At 41.0% G+C, this 17,478-nt stretch overlaps 1 protein-coding gene across 1 annotated transcript in view; it reads right to left on the bottom strand.

The window, feature by feature from the left end:
- Nucleotides 1–17,478, bottom strand: part of SDC2 (syndecan 2) — a 58,456-nt gene that overhangs the window by 9,451 nt on the left and 31,527 nt on the right. Inside the window, exon 2 of the mRNA XM_065054057.1 lies at nucleotides 2,113–2,224. Coding sequence (XP_064910129.1) covers nucleotides 2,113–2,224 — 112 coding nt within the window. The remainder of the gene's footprint in view (nucleotides 1–2,112; nucleotides 2,225–17,478) is intronic.

The raw sequence follows: 17,478 nt of genomic DNA, 5'->3' as shown, positions 1-17,478 counted from the left end.
GCATTAATGGTGGTGCTGACAATTCCTGTTTATCTCCATAGGCCTGGTGGCAGCTAACAATTTTCACACCAAGGAAAGAAGTCAGCATGTTGTCATCTTGGATCTATTTGCTTGGAATGGAATCACATAGCAAGAAAACCACTCTTGAGTGGGAAGGCTCTTCCTGCTAGGAACACTACATCACTGCATATCAAGTAAAGAGAGACATATTCAACATAATGTGAGGAAAATTGATCATGGGTACCTTTGCAGGAGATTTTCTACTTCATAAAGTGGAGACAGCAGTAAGTACAGGATTAGAAAGGGAGAGGGCATGCTAATTTGCTTCTCTGTTGAGTTTTTTTTAAAGCGAATAAAACTGGCCTCACGGATTGCTTAGAAGTTTATTTGAATTTAGACTACTTCTTGCTCCAAATAATTAGATTTTGGTACTGTCACATGAACTCTATGGAGGGGCATCCAGATAGTATCAGTCTACAGTAAGATTTTTCCTGCTTTCTTGTAGGAAAGAGAGATTGCCAGAGGTAGCATCAGCATGTGTTGTGTACTCCAACTTCCACTCATGGCTCAAGGCTGAGCACAGGAAAAGAGACAGAGAAAAGCCAAGGTGTTACTGTTGGCAAAGTCTAGATGTACTTTCTGTCCTGGCTGCACCTTTACCGTGGGGATAGGTTAATAAAATCTGAAGTCGGTTCTTCTACAGTCCTTCTCACTTCAAAAGCAGGGCTGCATTTTGAATCATCCATACTAGAAACAGCCAAACTCCAGAGAGAGACGAAATAAAAACCAAAACAGATCATTCTCCATACTGCTATTTTTTGTCAACCCATCTCCTGTTCTGAAGCTTACAAAGTCAACAGCATCTGAAGACATGACAGAATGGGATGGTGACCGAAAGTGCAGTTTTCTCAAACATCAGACTTTTTCTTAGTCCTAGAAACTGGATGAAATCACAGACCTTTTTTTTTTTTTTTCCCAAATGAAATGTTAAATTTCCCCTCAGACTACAGCAAGGATGTCCAGTTAAGCCTCTGATCACATTGGAACATTAAAGTGTCCCTGTGGAGGACTCCCAAAATGCAGGGTATTACCCAGGTGCCAATCACTGATGGGCCTGGATTTGCCTGGCAGCACAATCAGACCTCTGTAGACTTCATTTTAACATATCTTTGAAGCTCCAAAAAGAAAGAAAAACCAAAAAATAATCTGAAAAAATGACAGCTGTGGCTTACAAGATAACAAAGACAAGGCTCGCCCTTTAAAAATGCACAAGTACATATAAACACCAAAAGACAGATGACAAAAAGTGCAATAACAAACAAATAAGTAGCACATTTGGAAAATAAATGGGATTTCCACAACAGCTCAGGAAATGCTCACAACAATAAGGAAGTTTCTCTTCCAGAACTACCATAAAATCCTGCACTTAACTTTTAAAGGCTGGAACTTCCCAGCCAGTCTAAAAGACTCACCACAAAGAGGTTTTCTAAAAGAAATTAATAATGAGGTTTCATTGACAGTTTTTGACAAATGATGAGCTCACTACCTGCCTCTAATGACTGTTTAAGTCTGAAAACTCAGTATGCTGTGTTTATGAATTTCTTTATTCACTATATGGATGTAATTACATCAGAGAAAACCATCATGCTTTTGGCAGTATATAGACTTTCAAATTTTAAAAAAAACAACAGCAAAAAAGAAGTGAACACCATGTTTACATGAACCTGAATGCAAGTAAGAGAAAACAAGTTTGCTGCTGCTGTGTTTTCTTACAGACTACTAAATTAGCATTATGCTATGGGAGAACTAAGTCTTCTCTAATCCTTATTTGTGAACTCCAGAGAGATCTACACAGAAACCAGAGGGACAGCAGAGAGAAAATAACACAGTGAAATGATGCAACTAAGGAGTAAGGGGAAAGAGCAAAAAGTTAATATTTAAAACTCAGCCCGCAGGGGTGCTCTCACTGCTCCGTAAATAGAGAGCCAAGTCCTCATGGTACTCAACTGAAAGTATCATCTCCAGCTTATAAAGGAAAACTGCACAGCTTTTCCTCAAATAATTCCATTAGTTCTTACACTTTTTAAAATCAATTGTGACATGTTGTCTCACCTGAACCTGACCCAGAAGAATAATCATCATCATCAATTGGATAGACGCCTGATGCTTCTTCAACAGAGCTGTTGTCAAGGTATAAATCTTTATCAGAGGTCAAATCTGCTCTCTGGAAAACAGATAAGAAGGAATGGTTAAAAAGATAACAGTTCTCTAGCGTAGCAACTTCTTAATCTTCACTCCTATTTCCAAAGCTGATGATGGCACACTGAAGAGCTTATCCCTTCAGTTTATACAACACATTCATCTAACTTGTTAAAGAAATTGGTAAAAATTACAGCATAAAAAAAATCCGAGGCTACACAACGAAAACTAAAAAATCACCCAATCTTTAGGAAACAATCCCCCTTCAAATCACACTTCATCTCATTAAATGCATGAACGAATAAATATTATAGGATTTGCTATATACTCTGCAGAGCTTCTGTAACAAGAAAGAAGCAAATCCAAGGATTGAAGTCCTCTGTCAAGATCTCAAATACACAAATCTATAGGCTGTCACATGAAGTCTGTCATTTGGTTATAAATGGGAAGCAACAAGAGTACATATCAAAAACCATCTCAGAGATATATTGAGCCAAACCTCATGAAACTCTTTACAAGTTAGAATGAACAACTGGCGCTACAGAATACAAACGTTTCCAAGACAGTGCTGTCGATTAAGGATTATGACATTTCCAGACAGATTAGGTAACTCATCTCCTAAATTGTGGTCAGGCAAGATGCTTTGATTCCAAAATGAACGTGTATCTCCTAAAATACGGGCTAAAAAGTTGGTTTCTTGTGACTTTCACTACATTTTTATGTTTGCAAGTATTTAGCCACTAAAGAGACATCCTGCTCAAATGTGCTGATAATAGAACAAGGTATCAGTCATGGTTTTAGACGGACAATTCAGTCTTTGGGAGACTAGACATGACCTTCCCCCACAGCAGCTTGCACTTTCTCAACAGAGCATACACTTTCTTACAGGAGCACTGGAGCTCTGATGACTGAGCAGGTACCTGCTGCTATTAACTACCGTTACTTTTACCAGCGTTTCTGTGAACATCCATTTGCCATGACTTGTTGAAAAAAAGTAGGACAGTTGCAAATGGAGTTTCAAGTCAAAAAGCAATACAATACCAAATTGAGTCTTTTCTTTATCTCATATATTCACCTAAACCTGCTACTCTGAGTCCCAAGGGTTTCCACCTTACTTTTTACTGCTCGACACTGATTGCCCATTTTATTCCATCCAACATTCACTGCAGCTTTCCTAAAGACATGCCAAACTGTGAAATGGGCAATTCCTGTATGCAAAGACCTACATCTGACTTTCTGAGGTAAATTTTTTCCTGCAGATCTAAAGAATAATGTTGAAGACATTTGTGATTCTTTTTAAGAGGCTTTTGACAATGGATTCCTGTTCCAACCTTATAAGCTTCTTTGCAGCAGAAGACTGCTCTTCAGTTTGATCTAAAATTTAAAAAAGTATTCTTCATGGAAAGCAGGAAGGCTATCCTGATTACTACAGTATTTTGGAGAAAAAGACCTTTGCGCTGGGGGTACCTGAAACTTTTCTGAACAGCTCTGAACTAAAACAATGTTATCCTGTTTTTCTTCTAAAGAGGAAAAGAGAAACAACATGATACTTGGTCAAAGTGTACTCTTGCTATGGTGGCTTTTACCTGTGGGATATGTGGGGAAAAAAATGCCCTGTTTTTAAGACAGGCTCACAAAAGGCCTGCTCTCAGCTGCTGCTGCTAGTTCACACGGTCTGCCCGGAACTGGCTGCAGGCCAAAGCAGAAATTCAAGATGATGACTGGTCACCAGCAAATGACTTAATTCCTTTAAAAGATGTCTCCAAAGGAAGGCCTGAAGTGCCTCAGTAGGTATATAGGTGGTATTGTCATTAAGACACAGCTGAGACCGTTTCCTTATAGGAAAACAACTCCCTGTCACGGGACAAATATCCTGCTGTTGATCAGGCTACCACAAGGGACCAAGCCACTTCACCCCATTTTACTTTCAGCCACAATCATGGTACAGAACAGGCCCACTCCTCAATATCGGTCAGGAAAAAACATATTTAAAAGGAAATGCAGGTGGCTGACCATGAGTATAGAAAAGGCATACAATACTCAAAAGGTATCAGAGGTAGTAAATATTACCCAAAGCCAAGCTGGGAAAAAAATTTGAAGACCTACTGGGAGAAATTTCCTAACAAAGGAAATTGCCAGTTACATTTGGCAAGAGTGAGAAACAGCTTCAGTTTGCAAATATTAGTGAATGAAAATTAGTCTGCATGAGAACAGAAGCATCACACATCCATGCCCGGAACTTTTATTATAGAATACAAATATGAATTTACCAATCGGTTTATTCCCTGGCCATATCCCATTTCTGTCTACGTCATAAACAAACTCAGGAGAATTCCAAAACCAAACAAAAACTCAAAACAACGCCCCTCCAAAACAAATGACCTCATTTTCTTGTGCTTTCCAGCTTCACAGGAGTCAGAGAAGGCAGAAATTATCCTGACAGTTCTTCTAAATGTTCAGCTTTTGTGGGCAGCTGAGCAGCTAACCCAGCCCAGCCCAAGCTGCAAGCGCCTGGTCAGCCAGGCTCTCCACCATCATATTCACACCCTTTCTCTCAATGAATTACGGCTTTTTGGCAGCCAAAAGCTTCCATTTCTAGCTATGCTGAGATGTTCTCAAGACTTAAACCAACTGAAAACAGTGGAACAGTAAGGGAAGAAAAGCCTGGGTAGTTTTCAGCAGCAATTTGAGTACCCATAGTATTTTATCCTACAGATGCAAAGGATACAATGTGAAATATTATCTAATATCTAGTATTGTGGATGGCACAACTCCACCAGAACGGGAGAACTATCCCCCACAGTCTTATAGATTCAGTACAATATTTACTCTAGGGAGAAATATTAATATATGGTACAGTGAACCCCAAATGCATTCTGATCAGATATCAAGCTCCATCTGAGGAAGATGCTCTGCAGCCTCTCTGGCCAGAACCCCTTGTTTCAGATCATTTCCAGTATGAATGATTCTTGTCTAGTAGAACTTGGGCAGACACAAGCACCCTCTCAAACCAAAGGCACAAAGAAGCATACTCGAGCTTAAGAATCCCAAGGCATTTTCATAAATAAATGCATTGTACTGTCTCCAAACAGACTTTCTTCCTGAACTGGCTAGTAGACTTAAAGTAGGGGCACCCCCTCTATACCCACAGCTTGCATCTCTTTTCCCACTTACTCAGAAGCATGTAGCTGCTTCAAGCCACTTGGAATGAAAATTGCCTTAAGGTTTCAACTAAAAAGAAAAGCCCAACAGTTAACAAAAAATGTACAGCCATTCAAAATAATTCCGTGAAGATTAAGCTTAGGAAAATGAGCGACAGTTAACGAAAATAAACGAATACTTCATGGTGCTTAAGTGAGTATCAAGCACTGAAGCCATGCTTTGCAATTTTATACTATGCAAAAATAAATTTGATTTAATGTTTGCTCTAGAAACATTTTCTCACTTGTCAGCTGAGAATCCATGGGGGCCCATGGACTACTTCCAGGGTGTTCACAAAAGATAAGTCGGAAAAACAAGTCTGTTGTCAGTAGCCTGGGACAGAGAAAGGTCTGTACTGGCATTTCAATATGCTTAGGGGGAAAAATAAAAAAGTTTGCAAATTCTAACTCCATATATCTACTTCTAGTTATTATGAAGGCCAGATATTTGAAGGACTATTTCCTATGGCGAAGGATTGAAATGAGGGCCCCAACATCACTTTTATGTAGCAGCCTTATTTTTGGATCTATTAAAACGGCAGGAACACCAGGCAAGGATGCCTCTGTTATCAGTCCTCTAATCTGGCCCTGAAGCTATAAAAACCACTCGTTGCCTCTTGACAGAGATCGCATTCTTATCTGTAATTGTTATCCCACTTACATTTTTATTCCAAGAATATAATGCTGCAAAATCCTGTGACCTAAATACTTCACATGCTACATGCCAATGATCACCGATTCCTGTCTGGTCATTGACTACACTGGCATGAATCTAAATCTCCTGGATGCAGTGTAGATTAGCACCCATTAAGTACTAAATAAAAGATATTCCCATACCAGATATATGTTGAATTTGAACTGTCAAAGTATTTATTTTACTAAAGCTTGCATTTTAAAATATTTTTAATTTAATAAATTTAGATCCTCCATGATATAACTAAAAAGCTCCTCATTCTGACACTAAATGAGAGAAGAAACAAAGCAAAAAAGGGTTTTTTTGACACATCATCTCATGAAAGGCATAAATCATTCATAAAAATTACAATGGCAAAAAATTGAAAACAATCTTCAGACAATAGGAGGGTTGAGAAAGTATGGCACACTTCATTAAAAAAAAAATAAAATTACAAAGTGCCTTGTCATAGCCATTCCCTTTTCCAGTGCTGTCGTTACAGTCAATCCTCCCATTACATGGGGGTGATTTAGGAGTAAGACATTAAAGACTTTTATGCCACGTGGATGAAGCCAAGAAAGCTGGTGTGATGAGCAGCGAAGAAGTAATATCTGACGCGGCTGTCGTGGCTGTTTGAAACTCAAACGGAAGAGCAATGAGTAATTGGACATATGGAAGGAAACATTTTATTACTTACAGATGCACTCAAATTTCTGTTCTCTGCCTTTTTGGGTATATGTATGGGACAGAGAATTTGAGGTTTGCAGCTGGGTTATTAATGGTACATTGCCTCCCTTTTTCCCCAGATGGAAGTCTTTTAGATGTAACTCATTTAGTATGCACAGAACCAGAGACTAACATTTTAAAAGTGATGTTATATCCCAAATATCTAAGCCAGAAGGCTATGAAAATTTGCAAGCATTACAGCTGTTGATTAAGTGGAGATCTTATAAGTAAGAAGGAGGAAGAAAACAGATTTTCCCCTTCTACTAACAGATAGTGCCTGTTCAGATGGTGAGTCTGAACTCACTGAAGTGATGCATTCCTCATATACACTCAATTTTTTTGAAAGCAAATTACCTGAATGCATTCATCTAAAGCCTGACAGCCATTGCAGAGACTCCCACTGAAAGCAGAAGAAAAGTCAGTTGTGTGAAGGAGAAGCCATATTTCCCCCTAGGCTTCCTGCAAAAGGAACTATGGTCTGCCACCTAACAGGAGTTAGTTGCAACAGACCTCAGCATTGGTGATTACAAAGCCAGCAGGCATCTTGCAATCATTGTTTGCCACTTCTTTGCCTTCCCTCATGACACCCGGAAAGCTATTTCACAGGTGACAATGTCCACTTAAAACCTCATTAACCTTGTCCAGAAATGAGTCATGATTTTAGAAAAAAAAAACAAAACCAAAACAAACAAACAAAAAAACAAAACAACAACAAAACCCAAAAACAACAAAAAAGCCCCCACAAAACCTCTATAAAGCGCAAAACCTGAAAATGAGATTTACACCTCAAAGCACTAGGTTTTCCCAGAGAAACGTGATAAGCAGAAGAGTATCCACCTTCCATTTCCAGATGTGTTACTGGTTCCCCAGCATCTGCCACTGTTCATTGACATCCTTCAGCCTGCGCATCAGAATCACAGAATCATCACAGAATGGTTGGAGTTGGAAGGGACCTCTGGAGATCATCTAGTCCAACCTACCTGCTAAAGCAGGTTCACCTGCTTTACCATCCCTACACTGCCCACATGTACCCTGTCAAAAACACATCATTTTGAAGTAGGATTTTATGTTATGAGGCAGATGTCTTGCTTTCCTTTCACTGATATGTCCTATAGCTGGGCACAGAAGGGAAGGAAAGAATTAGTTCCCACCGTTTCCTTTCAAGGTGGTGGTGCTGCTTTTAAGGACTCACAGGCCAAACTCTTCCCAGCAAACCCTACTTGATTGCACTGTGCCAACTGCGGCAGGGCCTTCAGCAGAAGTGGCAGTGGGAGGCACAGTGATGGACAGTTGTGGGATTTTTTGAGAAATAAGATGCTAATAATTAGGGATGTAATTTATGCACAATGCTCTAAGGACTCCCCATTCTCTTCCTTGGAGAAACCATACTGCCTGCATAATGGTGCTGGTACTGGCTGCAGGAAAACTGCCCTATGCCATGGTCTGGTTAACTGTGATCACAGCAAAAATATTATTTCCGTAACAACAGGCCCCAGATTGAATTTTGCAAGTTTGAGAGCAAGGGTTTCACACAGAAACCAACATCTGCATTGCTCATTTCCCCTGAATCACTTTGACACTGTTACCATCTCCCAGTTTTACCTCAGAACAGCTTAAATCCCTCCAAACGCTCCCCAAAGCGGCTGTCTTTCTGTGCCAGTTCTCCTGCTCCATCCATGTGCCCAATGTGAAAACCAGCCTTGCGATGGGAACTGTCCAGACCAAATTTATGAAAGGCAATGCCTCCCCCACTGCTGGCTTTGGTCAATTAAATAACAAGCTTTGATTGCTGTGACTCATTCTGGAGGGCTCATTTCCAAAGGTATTTTTGAAAATAACATAGAAGACATTTTCTGCCCTTCAGGTAAGGGGTAAGAGGAAATCGGCTTTGTACAGGTGTCCCTTCCAGTGCTGTAAGTCAGGTGTTTGCCTGTGGGGACGGCGCTGGTGCCGGCAGCACTGCGGCAGGCTGAGACCCTGTCTGGTGCAGTACAGAGCCACTGCTGCCGCTGGAGCACATGCCAGAAAGATTATTCACGCTCCCTGTACCTCATGTAGACTAACTTCCTGATGCTGCACAAAGCTATAGCTTTAGGCCTCCAATCTCTCACGACAGATAAAGAAAGGGTTTGACCGCTCGTGGCTGCTGAGGAAAGGCGGAGAGCCCAAAATAAACACAAGCACTGCAAACTGCTTCTACTCCTGCTAGCGTTCAACAATAGAAGAGTCTACCAAAAGAGCTGATTTACAGAGATTGCCTCATGTCAGGGCCAAGAGTCAAAATATGCTGGCTTTTAAGATGTGCACAGTCTGTTATGCCAGACTAATTACCAAAACAGAGGCTTATTTGACTGGGACAGCATTAATAAAACTCTTGCTGGTGTCAGACCTTTCAGCAGCCTATGTCATGGCTTGCAAGATTGAAAATATGCCACATCCATGGTGCTCACAGGGAAACGCTCCAAGGCAAAGAGCCCTCCAGGGTAAGGAGACACCAACAAGCCACCACCACGTCAACTACTGTTCACTTGCAGCCACACACCAAAGAAATTACTGTGCTGCAGTTGACAGATTTAAGTTCACACTCTTCATGAAGTCATAGAAACTTGTGTGCCTGTTTTCTAACAGTCATCTGTGCCTTCAGAAATATTCCCTAATGTGTAATTACATGCTGTATGGTACATTATGTGATAACAGAACTTAAAATGATAATGGGAGAACTTGTTCAAGCTTATATGAAAATGTTTTTCTTCCCATTATAAAGGCTCACCGATCTGTGTAGTGAGTCTTTGGCCTGCTTACAGTTTTGGAGCTGAGGCTTGTCCTGCCTTGAGGAGAAAGAGAAACGTCCTCTAAAATTCTTACCTGCTTGAGGTAAATTCCAATGGAATAAGAGTCTGACTTGCAGTTGCGCATCATTTATGTACTAGATGCATACAGAGGACAAATTTTAGTCTATTATCCCAATCCCTTGTCCAGAAACTTTGTTGCCCAGGGTGGGACAGAGGTTGCTGTATGAAGGTGCAGGAGGGAGGTGAGCAAGCATGGCAACAAGATCATGCAAGGCTTTCTTTCCTTACATACAAGTACCAATAGCACAATTTGTGATGAAGGACAGATCAAACAACTCACTCCACGCTCTCCAGCAACAACAGATATTTAGTAAGTGAACAAAAAGAGATCATCCTCAGCTACCCAACAGCCCTCCTAGGTTATCCAACTAGGCTCAAGCCCACATGAAGTAGTGTTAAAGGACTGATAGCTGAGTGAGACCATAGTTGGGTGTGTCCCTACAAAAGATGCCTTAATCATCTACCCTGCAGAAAGATGCCTACATCTTCATTCAGTTATACAGAACTTTCTGGAACAACAAACCTTTACCTTTGTGGATCTTTGCCACTGCTATACCCTAGTGAAGAGCAGTTCTTCACCTGGGCAGTCTCCTCAGAAGAACTCCCACAGCCTCATCTCACAAATGAGTAAATAAAAGCTACCTGGATCACAGGATATGAAACTGCAGCATCTTGTTTTCTTTCTCCAGCAATGAAAGCTTCTTGCGGTTCCACAGCAATTCATGCTGAAAGCCCACACTCAAGAGAGAATCAGCCCCATTGGTCCTCCCCAAGATCTATAGCCAGGGAGATGCATGGTCAGATCACCTCCACACAGACTATAGGTTGGCACCAAGAGACTGCTCACCCTTCGACCACTTACACTTACTCGAACTCAAAAATGGTTACTTAGCAATGACAGAAGCGAGAGCAAATCTGATACATCAACCCAAGCAAAAATTCCTGCTGTGCTGTTTACATGAACCCCCCAATTTGAAAATGCATCGTGTTCCCTAACTCTGCACTAGTGGGTCTTTCTCTCTTCCTAAGTGAAACTCAGAACTGAACACTGCAGTTTAGTTGTCTCCTTTACCTTGAAAACCTCAAGACTGCTTAACAGTCAGGGTACAGTACACAGCAACTCTCATTTCCCATGTAAAAGAAGAAGTTTAATACCAAAGTTTCTCCAGGAATCCCAAAATTAAAAGATTCAAAGCCCTTTCTGCTTTCATGCCAAGCCACCAATCGGTGTAAAGAACAGTTTACTCTTCGACTGTACTTTTGACGTAGGCATGATACAACAGGGAAACTATTTTAGAAGGGCTACTACAGCTGAATCAGCTGCCGAAGCACCACTCCAGACTTAAATATTAAAGGGCAATGTGCAGGCGAAACAGCATCAGAAGCCAGCAGCCAGCAATGTGCATCACAGATTGATTTATCTCAATTAGCATAGCAATTTTCTGCACGTTTTCCAAGAAGCACCCATTGGTTTCACCAAAAACAGGATCAAAACCACCATGCAAATAGTTGTCACAGCTCAAAATGTTCCTAAGTTTTTTAAAGACACATCAGCCCATGTGCAGACAGGTTAAATTTAAGGCACAGCCGTGACCAAGAAGCTAAATGTGCCCCTTTGAAAATGCTGAATAAAGAGGTTAGCCTGTCTTTGAATCACCAGTCACAAGCCTGACAGTAACAGGAGGTGCAAGTAGCTGTTGGTACAGAGGTCATAACTACTTGTACCTGCCCCAGTCAGTGCTTTTAAATCTAACGCACACTGGCTCTTCCACACATACCTCCCCTCTCCTTTCATGCTTTACTGACCCTTTTTCCTAATCAATCAGAAGAACTAACACTTATATTTTCCTCCCTCCTCTTGAGAATGCGGCTGAATGATTAAAGCTGCCAGGGTAACCTCTTTGGCATGCATGCCAATAACTGCCCACCTAATAGCCTTCCCTCTGCCTCGCTGCCCTGGCCCACTGGTGATCACTGCCGTCCCTTCAAGTGGTCAAATTGCAGGGCAGCCCCCATGGAAACCTATTTGGAGCTGTTTGAGCTCATACCAAAGAATGATGTTTTTAATACAGATTGTTCTTTTTAAAGCCCTACAAAAGCAGCTGTAATCAATCGTAGCAGGAGAACTGCAAACCTCCACCACTTTCAAAAGCCCCATATTGATTTCTTTCCAGTCCGTGGATTTCAACGAAATAACCCCATGTGAGGATCGCAGAATCAACTAACATGAAATCATTTAAATTGAGATATTTTTGCCATTAGTAGCAAGAATTGGCAATAAACTGCCTCAATAAATTACATTCCTTTTGCATAAACAGGGAAATTAAATATAAAACAACTATATTATTAAAGTTACATTAAGCACCAACTAAATATTACTAACAAAGGTTATGTATGGCAACTGAAGTTTGCCAAAAATGAGGGAGGAAGACTTTGCAGCTTAAGGAGTGAGCATTTCCAATTCTTGCATGCATAAACAGGACTCATTAGTTGAAAAACAAGGTCTGTGAATCTCCCAGTGGACACTCCTGTTTGCCACTTGCAGCCAGCAAACTCTCGGTGACATCTCACCAAAACTCCCCACAGGTGGAAAAACGGCCATGGGTGGATCTGAGATCTGTTTGATTTTTCTAAAATTGTGTTCTATTATAGAAATTAGCTAAAGGAACTTCCCTTTCTCCCATAAAAACACAGGCAACCTACTTCAGAAGATGGTCATAAACTGCTTGAAATGAAGAGAAATCCCGGATCCTCTAGAACTCAGATGAATGTTGGTGGTAACACACTCATACCCCAGGTTCACTAGATTTTTACTTAAGGAAAGTAGAGCTCAAATAAGTTTCAAGCATGCTGTAATGAAACACCTTTGTACCAGGCCCCTCAGTTTCATTACAACAGAATATGCAGGCTGCACACTCAACATGAGAGGAAAGAATTGCCCTTTGAACAAAAATCTTAAAAAAAAAAAAAAACCCAACAGCAAACAAAAAACCCCAAATCACCATCTTTATACTACTTTGGGTGCTGACAGAGAAGATTTTCTGAGCAAGACTGGTACTGTCTAATAATGCAAAATGCAAAGTGAACTGTAGATCAATTGTGAACTTTCTGAAAGACAGCTGAATATACTGCCCGTGCTGACTCCTTTCTTCAGTCCATGGAAACAGCTGAAACTTCATTTATTCAGTTAACTACTTCCAACTTGTTGGGTGATGGCTGGAGGCACAGAGCTAGAGGATCGGTGTGTCCTCTGGCAGAAGAAGCACTGGTTAAATTAGGCCAGAAGTCATAATCTCTGCAGCCAAAGGATAAATGGTATCACTGCTACTCTTTCCACTGATATAGTCTTCTTAAACAGAGAGCAAATACAGAAGTCATTGAGAGACCAGGTACATCATTGTGAGATAGTTCTTCGTACCCCAGATGCTTAAACAGTAAGACAACAAAGATGACTTTATGGCTGTTTCCCAACTAGTCTAACACCCACCTATCTCACTGGTTGACAATATTAAGTTGTTTGATTCGGCACTCTGATCCTGTCTTACCTAACTGAATTTTTGCTACAAAGGCTTGGTGTTCATATACTCTTTGATGCATACAAAGATAAGAGATGAGTTTACTGAAGATGGGATAAAACATCAGTCTAATAACTACTACTATAAAAGCAGTTGAGTGAAATCAGAGATACAGCAGCTTGTACACGCTACATGGCTTCAGAAGCAGCCTTCTGTCTGGTATGCTGCCCTTCAGGCACGACTCCCCTCCTTCCACCGGCGAGAAGAAACTGGTGCAGCCCTGATCCAAGCCCGCCTGACTCCACAGCAAACGATGACAGACAGGTTGGGATGAGGGGGAACACAGCACCGTGCCAGCAGCACCAGCCACCTTCCTAGCCAGGTGGGGCTGAGGCACGAAGGAAGGATTGTCCCTCCTGCCCTCCATTCGTCTTTGATTCTCCTGGCAGCTTCCTGGTGCTTACAGTGCAGCATTGGACTGGGCAAGGGAACTAAAGGGACAATTTCTTCTGAGGACAAATGTAGACCAGGGTTGCATCCATAAACTAGGTGGATATACTGAGCAGAACCACTGAAAAATAATTTGAACTATATTGTTAGGAATTTCTCCCCACACAGTCAGCTGGCTGATCCCATGTCAACTGCACAACAAGAGAAAACAGGGCAGAGCCTGGGTGAGACAGCCTGCTGTGAGACTCCATACCCACCGCAAGACACTTCTGCACACCGTAACTATTAACCTGCATTTATATTCCCGAAAAGAACCATCTCACTTATGGCTGTTCTTAAAAAAACCCACAAACGTACACAGAAATCATCAAGCTGAAACTGCATAGTATAAGGTACACTAAAACAAAAGTTACTCTATGAGTAGTGGAAAGGCTGACACCTGATTTTCTACAGATGTTCCCTACCCCACCACAACCCCAGCTCCTGCCCATTTCCCCTGTGCTACCCACTCCCCATGAACTGTGCACATGGATGCGGCAGAACGTGGACCAGACAACTCTGAAGATGAACATATAGGAATTTCTCAAAATAAAAGTTTCAAATGGAATTATGTTAAGGGACCTTGAATGTACTTGAAACAGTACATTACAATTTTTTGGTTTAAAGCACGGTCAGGAAAGCAGCTGCTTTAATCAAAGGAAGTGAATTGTTAACATAATCTCTCACAGTTATCAGCTGAAATGAACTTCATATTGATTACCTTCAGCTGATGCTTTAAAAATCATGCTACATAAAACTAGAGCCAGAAGAATTACATTCATAATGAAGGTAGGGATAAATTACACTGTATTGGATAAACTAGCTTCCCTTGATTTAAAGGAAAGCAAACCAGGTTAAGTTGTTTGACAGCATTTTTAACAGTCATAGATCTGACTGAAGAGTAAAATACAACAAAGACTCTTAATGGTATTAAGCATCTGTTAACAAAGAACAACCCTTTCTTTCTTGTACTCATACTTCAAATCACAGTTCTGCTGAAGGGAATAAAGATTTCAGTATTTCTATAGCCAGACTCCAAATCCTCATAAAACTGTCCCAGCACCATCAATACAAGGTCAGCAGCATTGTACGGTCTTTACTGCCTTATCAACGGCCTAAAGCTTTTAAAAATCCATATGCCTACAAAACCTCCTGGAGCTGTTACACATTGAGGATTTCACAGCATTATTGACCTGGGCAGCCTCTTTATCCTCAGTAAGTTATTTTAAGCAACTTTCTGCCAGCAAGCAAGTCTCTTTGTTAGGCTTTGTCTGTATTATTGCTAAAGCACTGCTTACAATACAGCACAAAACGTGGAGGTACTAAGCAGAAACCAGAAAGGGGTCTGCTAAGTTCCCTTTTTATTTCTTTTTTCCTCACTTTCCTGATATGCTTCTAATATCCTACAGATCACTGCCCTGCTGCCAGGAATCAGGCTACACACCTAAGCCATCTCCTGAAAGTGAGAAACGTGAATGCAGAGCAGACAAAACAGACCAAATCCATATTTTTGTCGGGATCATGCTATTTAATTTACACACTTTGTTTTACCTTGTTGGCACTTTTATATGTATATTTGTCTCACAGAGAAATGGAAGTTAGCAAGTGTAATTACCTACTAAGTGAGAAAACACATCACCTGGCTTGGGAGGTGAGGAAGGGAAGAAGAAAAAGAAAGGTAAACTTCTCATACTTCAAACTCAAAAACCAAACACTCTGCTTTATTCTTAAATCCCTTATCAGAGAAAGGTCTCCAGCTTGAGGACCATGTTTCTTTGGCATGGTAGGAAAAGTACATCTCAGTCCGACACACATCACTGCATATCAAAAAGCAATCTCATGGTTTTCTGCAGGCCTGTGCCTGAAGGTATCAACCAAAAAGGACAGTGCTAGCACAGCAGTCTTCCTTGGATTGTAACTTATGAATAGCCACATTCACACTTCTTCTATTTTCCTACTTATCAAAACTATTTATGGGGTGATTCTGTTTGGGGAAGCAACTCTTGCTCGCCTTTTTACTTTGTAGTTTTGTGTCTTGAAAGCTGGTGTGGCCAGCAACTCATACTACTCCTCAGTGTCATTAGAACTCTTGAGATCTACCTGTTTCAATAAAAGGGAACACTATAAAATGTACTCAACTGACAGCCTACACAGGTACAGAGAGATTTAGATTTGATACCAACTTTTCTATCACACTTGATAACTAGACTCTCATCTGAGGGCTAAGACATACAGAGGAAGCTGCCCCAGGAGAAGGGTAAAAGAGAATTAAACTGATACAAACTGAGTCCACAAAATCACTGCTAATGATATTTTATTTCTGGATGTTAGAACAACTTTGCTGTTTCCTTGCTAAACCTGTACCTTATGAAGTGAATGGAAAGAACAGACATTTTATAAGTTATCAATTCAGTAAAGTTTTCAAGTATCACAAGAACAGCTTTTAAGTAATGTTTTACAGAAGCAACCAATTCAGCACTGGCTTCTTCATGCTACTTAACATGCTTAAGTGTTGGCAAAAACAGTGGACACAGTGGATAAGTAACCTGTGAACTCTCAGTTATTCTAGATAAAGCAGGAATGTATTCCAATTATCTGCACCTTATTTCCGACAGTTCTGCTTCAAAAATGTAGCACATAATCTGCTCCACAGAGATGTCAATCAAATGGACAAATTCTCTTAAGGTTTCATTGTAGATATGTCCAAAGCAATTGCACTTTACAAGGCTAACCCCAGATTAATAATAAAAGTGTAATTCAAACCACAGGTTTTTCTCAGCAAGCAATCAAAAAGTTGCTACGCTGATGGCATTAGAAAGCCGCTTAGTCCCTGTTCTGTTTGCTTCAGTAAAAGAGTCACTCCGCGCTCAGAAATGAAACAAGCAAAAAGGGGTTTCATCAGCCTAAGTGCTATGGACATCAGCTGTTCAACAGACTTGACCTTGCACAAACCTGCTCACCTCTCCAGGTTCTGGAAGCTTAAAAAAATCCAAGGGCAAAGAGGGGAGGTGTAAAGACTCTGCTTAGGTAGACCATACGGCAAGAAATTCAGATCTGCCACAGCAAGACAACACAGAATGGTTTTGCAACATTACTAGTATATCAGCTCATTTAATTTATTTTTTTTTTAAATTAGTCCATATCAGACATGTCCCATGAAAAGTAATGATACTCATCCAGTGAAACACACACCTGCATTCCACTTGCAGGAAAATGTGGTTATCAAGAGAAACTGGTTCCCCAAGAGTTTGCTGTGCTAAAATTGCTCACCTAACAGCCTGACAGAGCACTGGCCATTCTGGAGACCAAAGGCCCTTGGTCCAGCTCCTGGCAGGGGTTGACTTTCCTCCATTAATTACATGTAAGTACACATAGGTCTCTGCTGCAGTCCCCTGGGGAACCCTCCGATGGGCTGGGAGAGCAGATTACTACTGGTTTATGGCTCAGATACAGCACATTATGCAACTGAAAGGCTTAACAAGCCTCCATTTCATTATTTTAAAATTAGTTTGAAGGGGAAAAAATGAACAGTCATGAGGAAGAACACCAAAAAAGTGACATAAACCCACCAAAATGCAGTGCAAAGCTGCAGGGTAACGCCTCAGTTTTCAATTACTGGGGTGAGAGCAGAGTCAGGAGGTTCTGCCAACAGCCTCATCCGCTGGGAAGCCTGCTGGGAAGCCAGGACACGCTCTTTATTTTCTGCTCAAACACCGTTTTCTTCATGAGCCTGTTTACAATTTTTTAAAAAGAAAGGCTAGGCCACACTTTGCAAGTCTAATATTCTTGAAATCTGCCTTGGAGATCACTCTACCTTCCACCGC

Source organism: Columba livia, chromosome 2 (genome assembly GCF_036013475.1).
Source record: "Columba livia isolate bColLiv1 breed racing homer chromosome 2, bColLiv1.pat.W.v2, whole genome shotgun sequence".
NCBI lineage: Eukaryota > Metazoa > Chordata > Aves > Columbiformes > Columbidae > Columba > Columba livia.
This window is presented reverse-complemented; position numbering and strand designations above follow the sequence as displayed.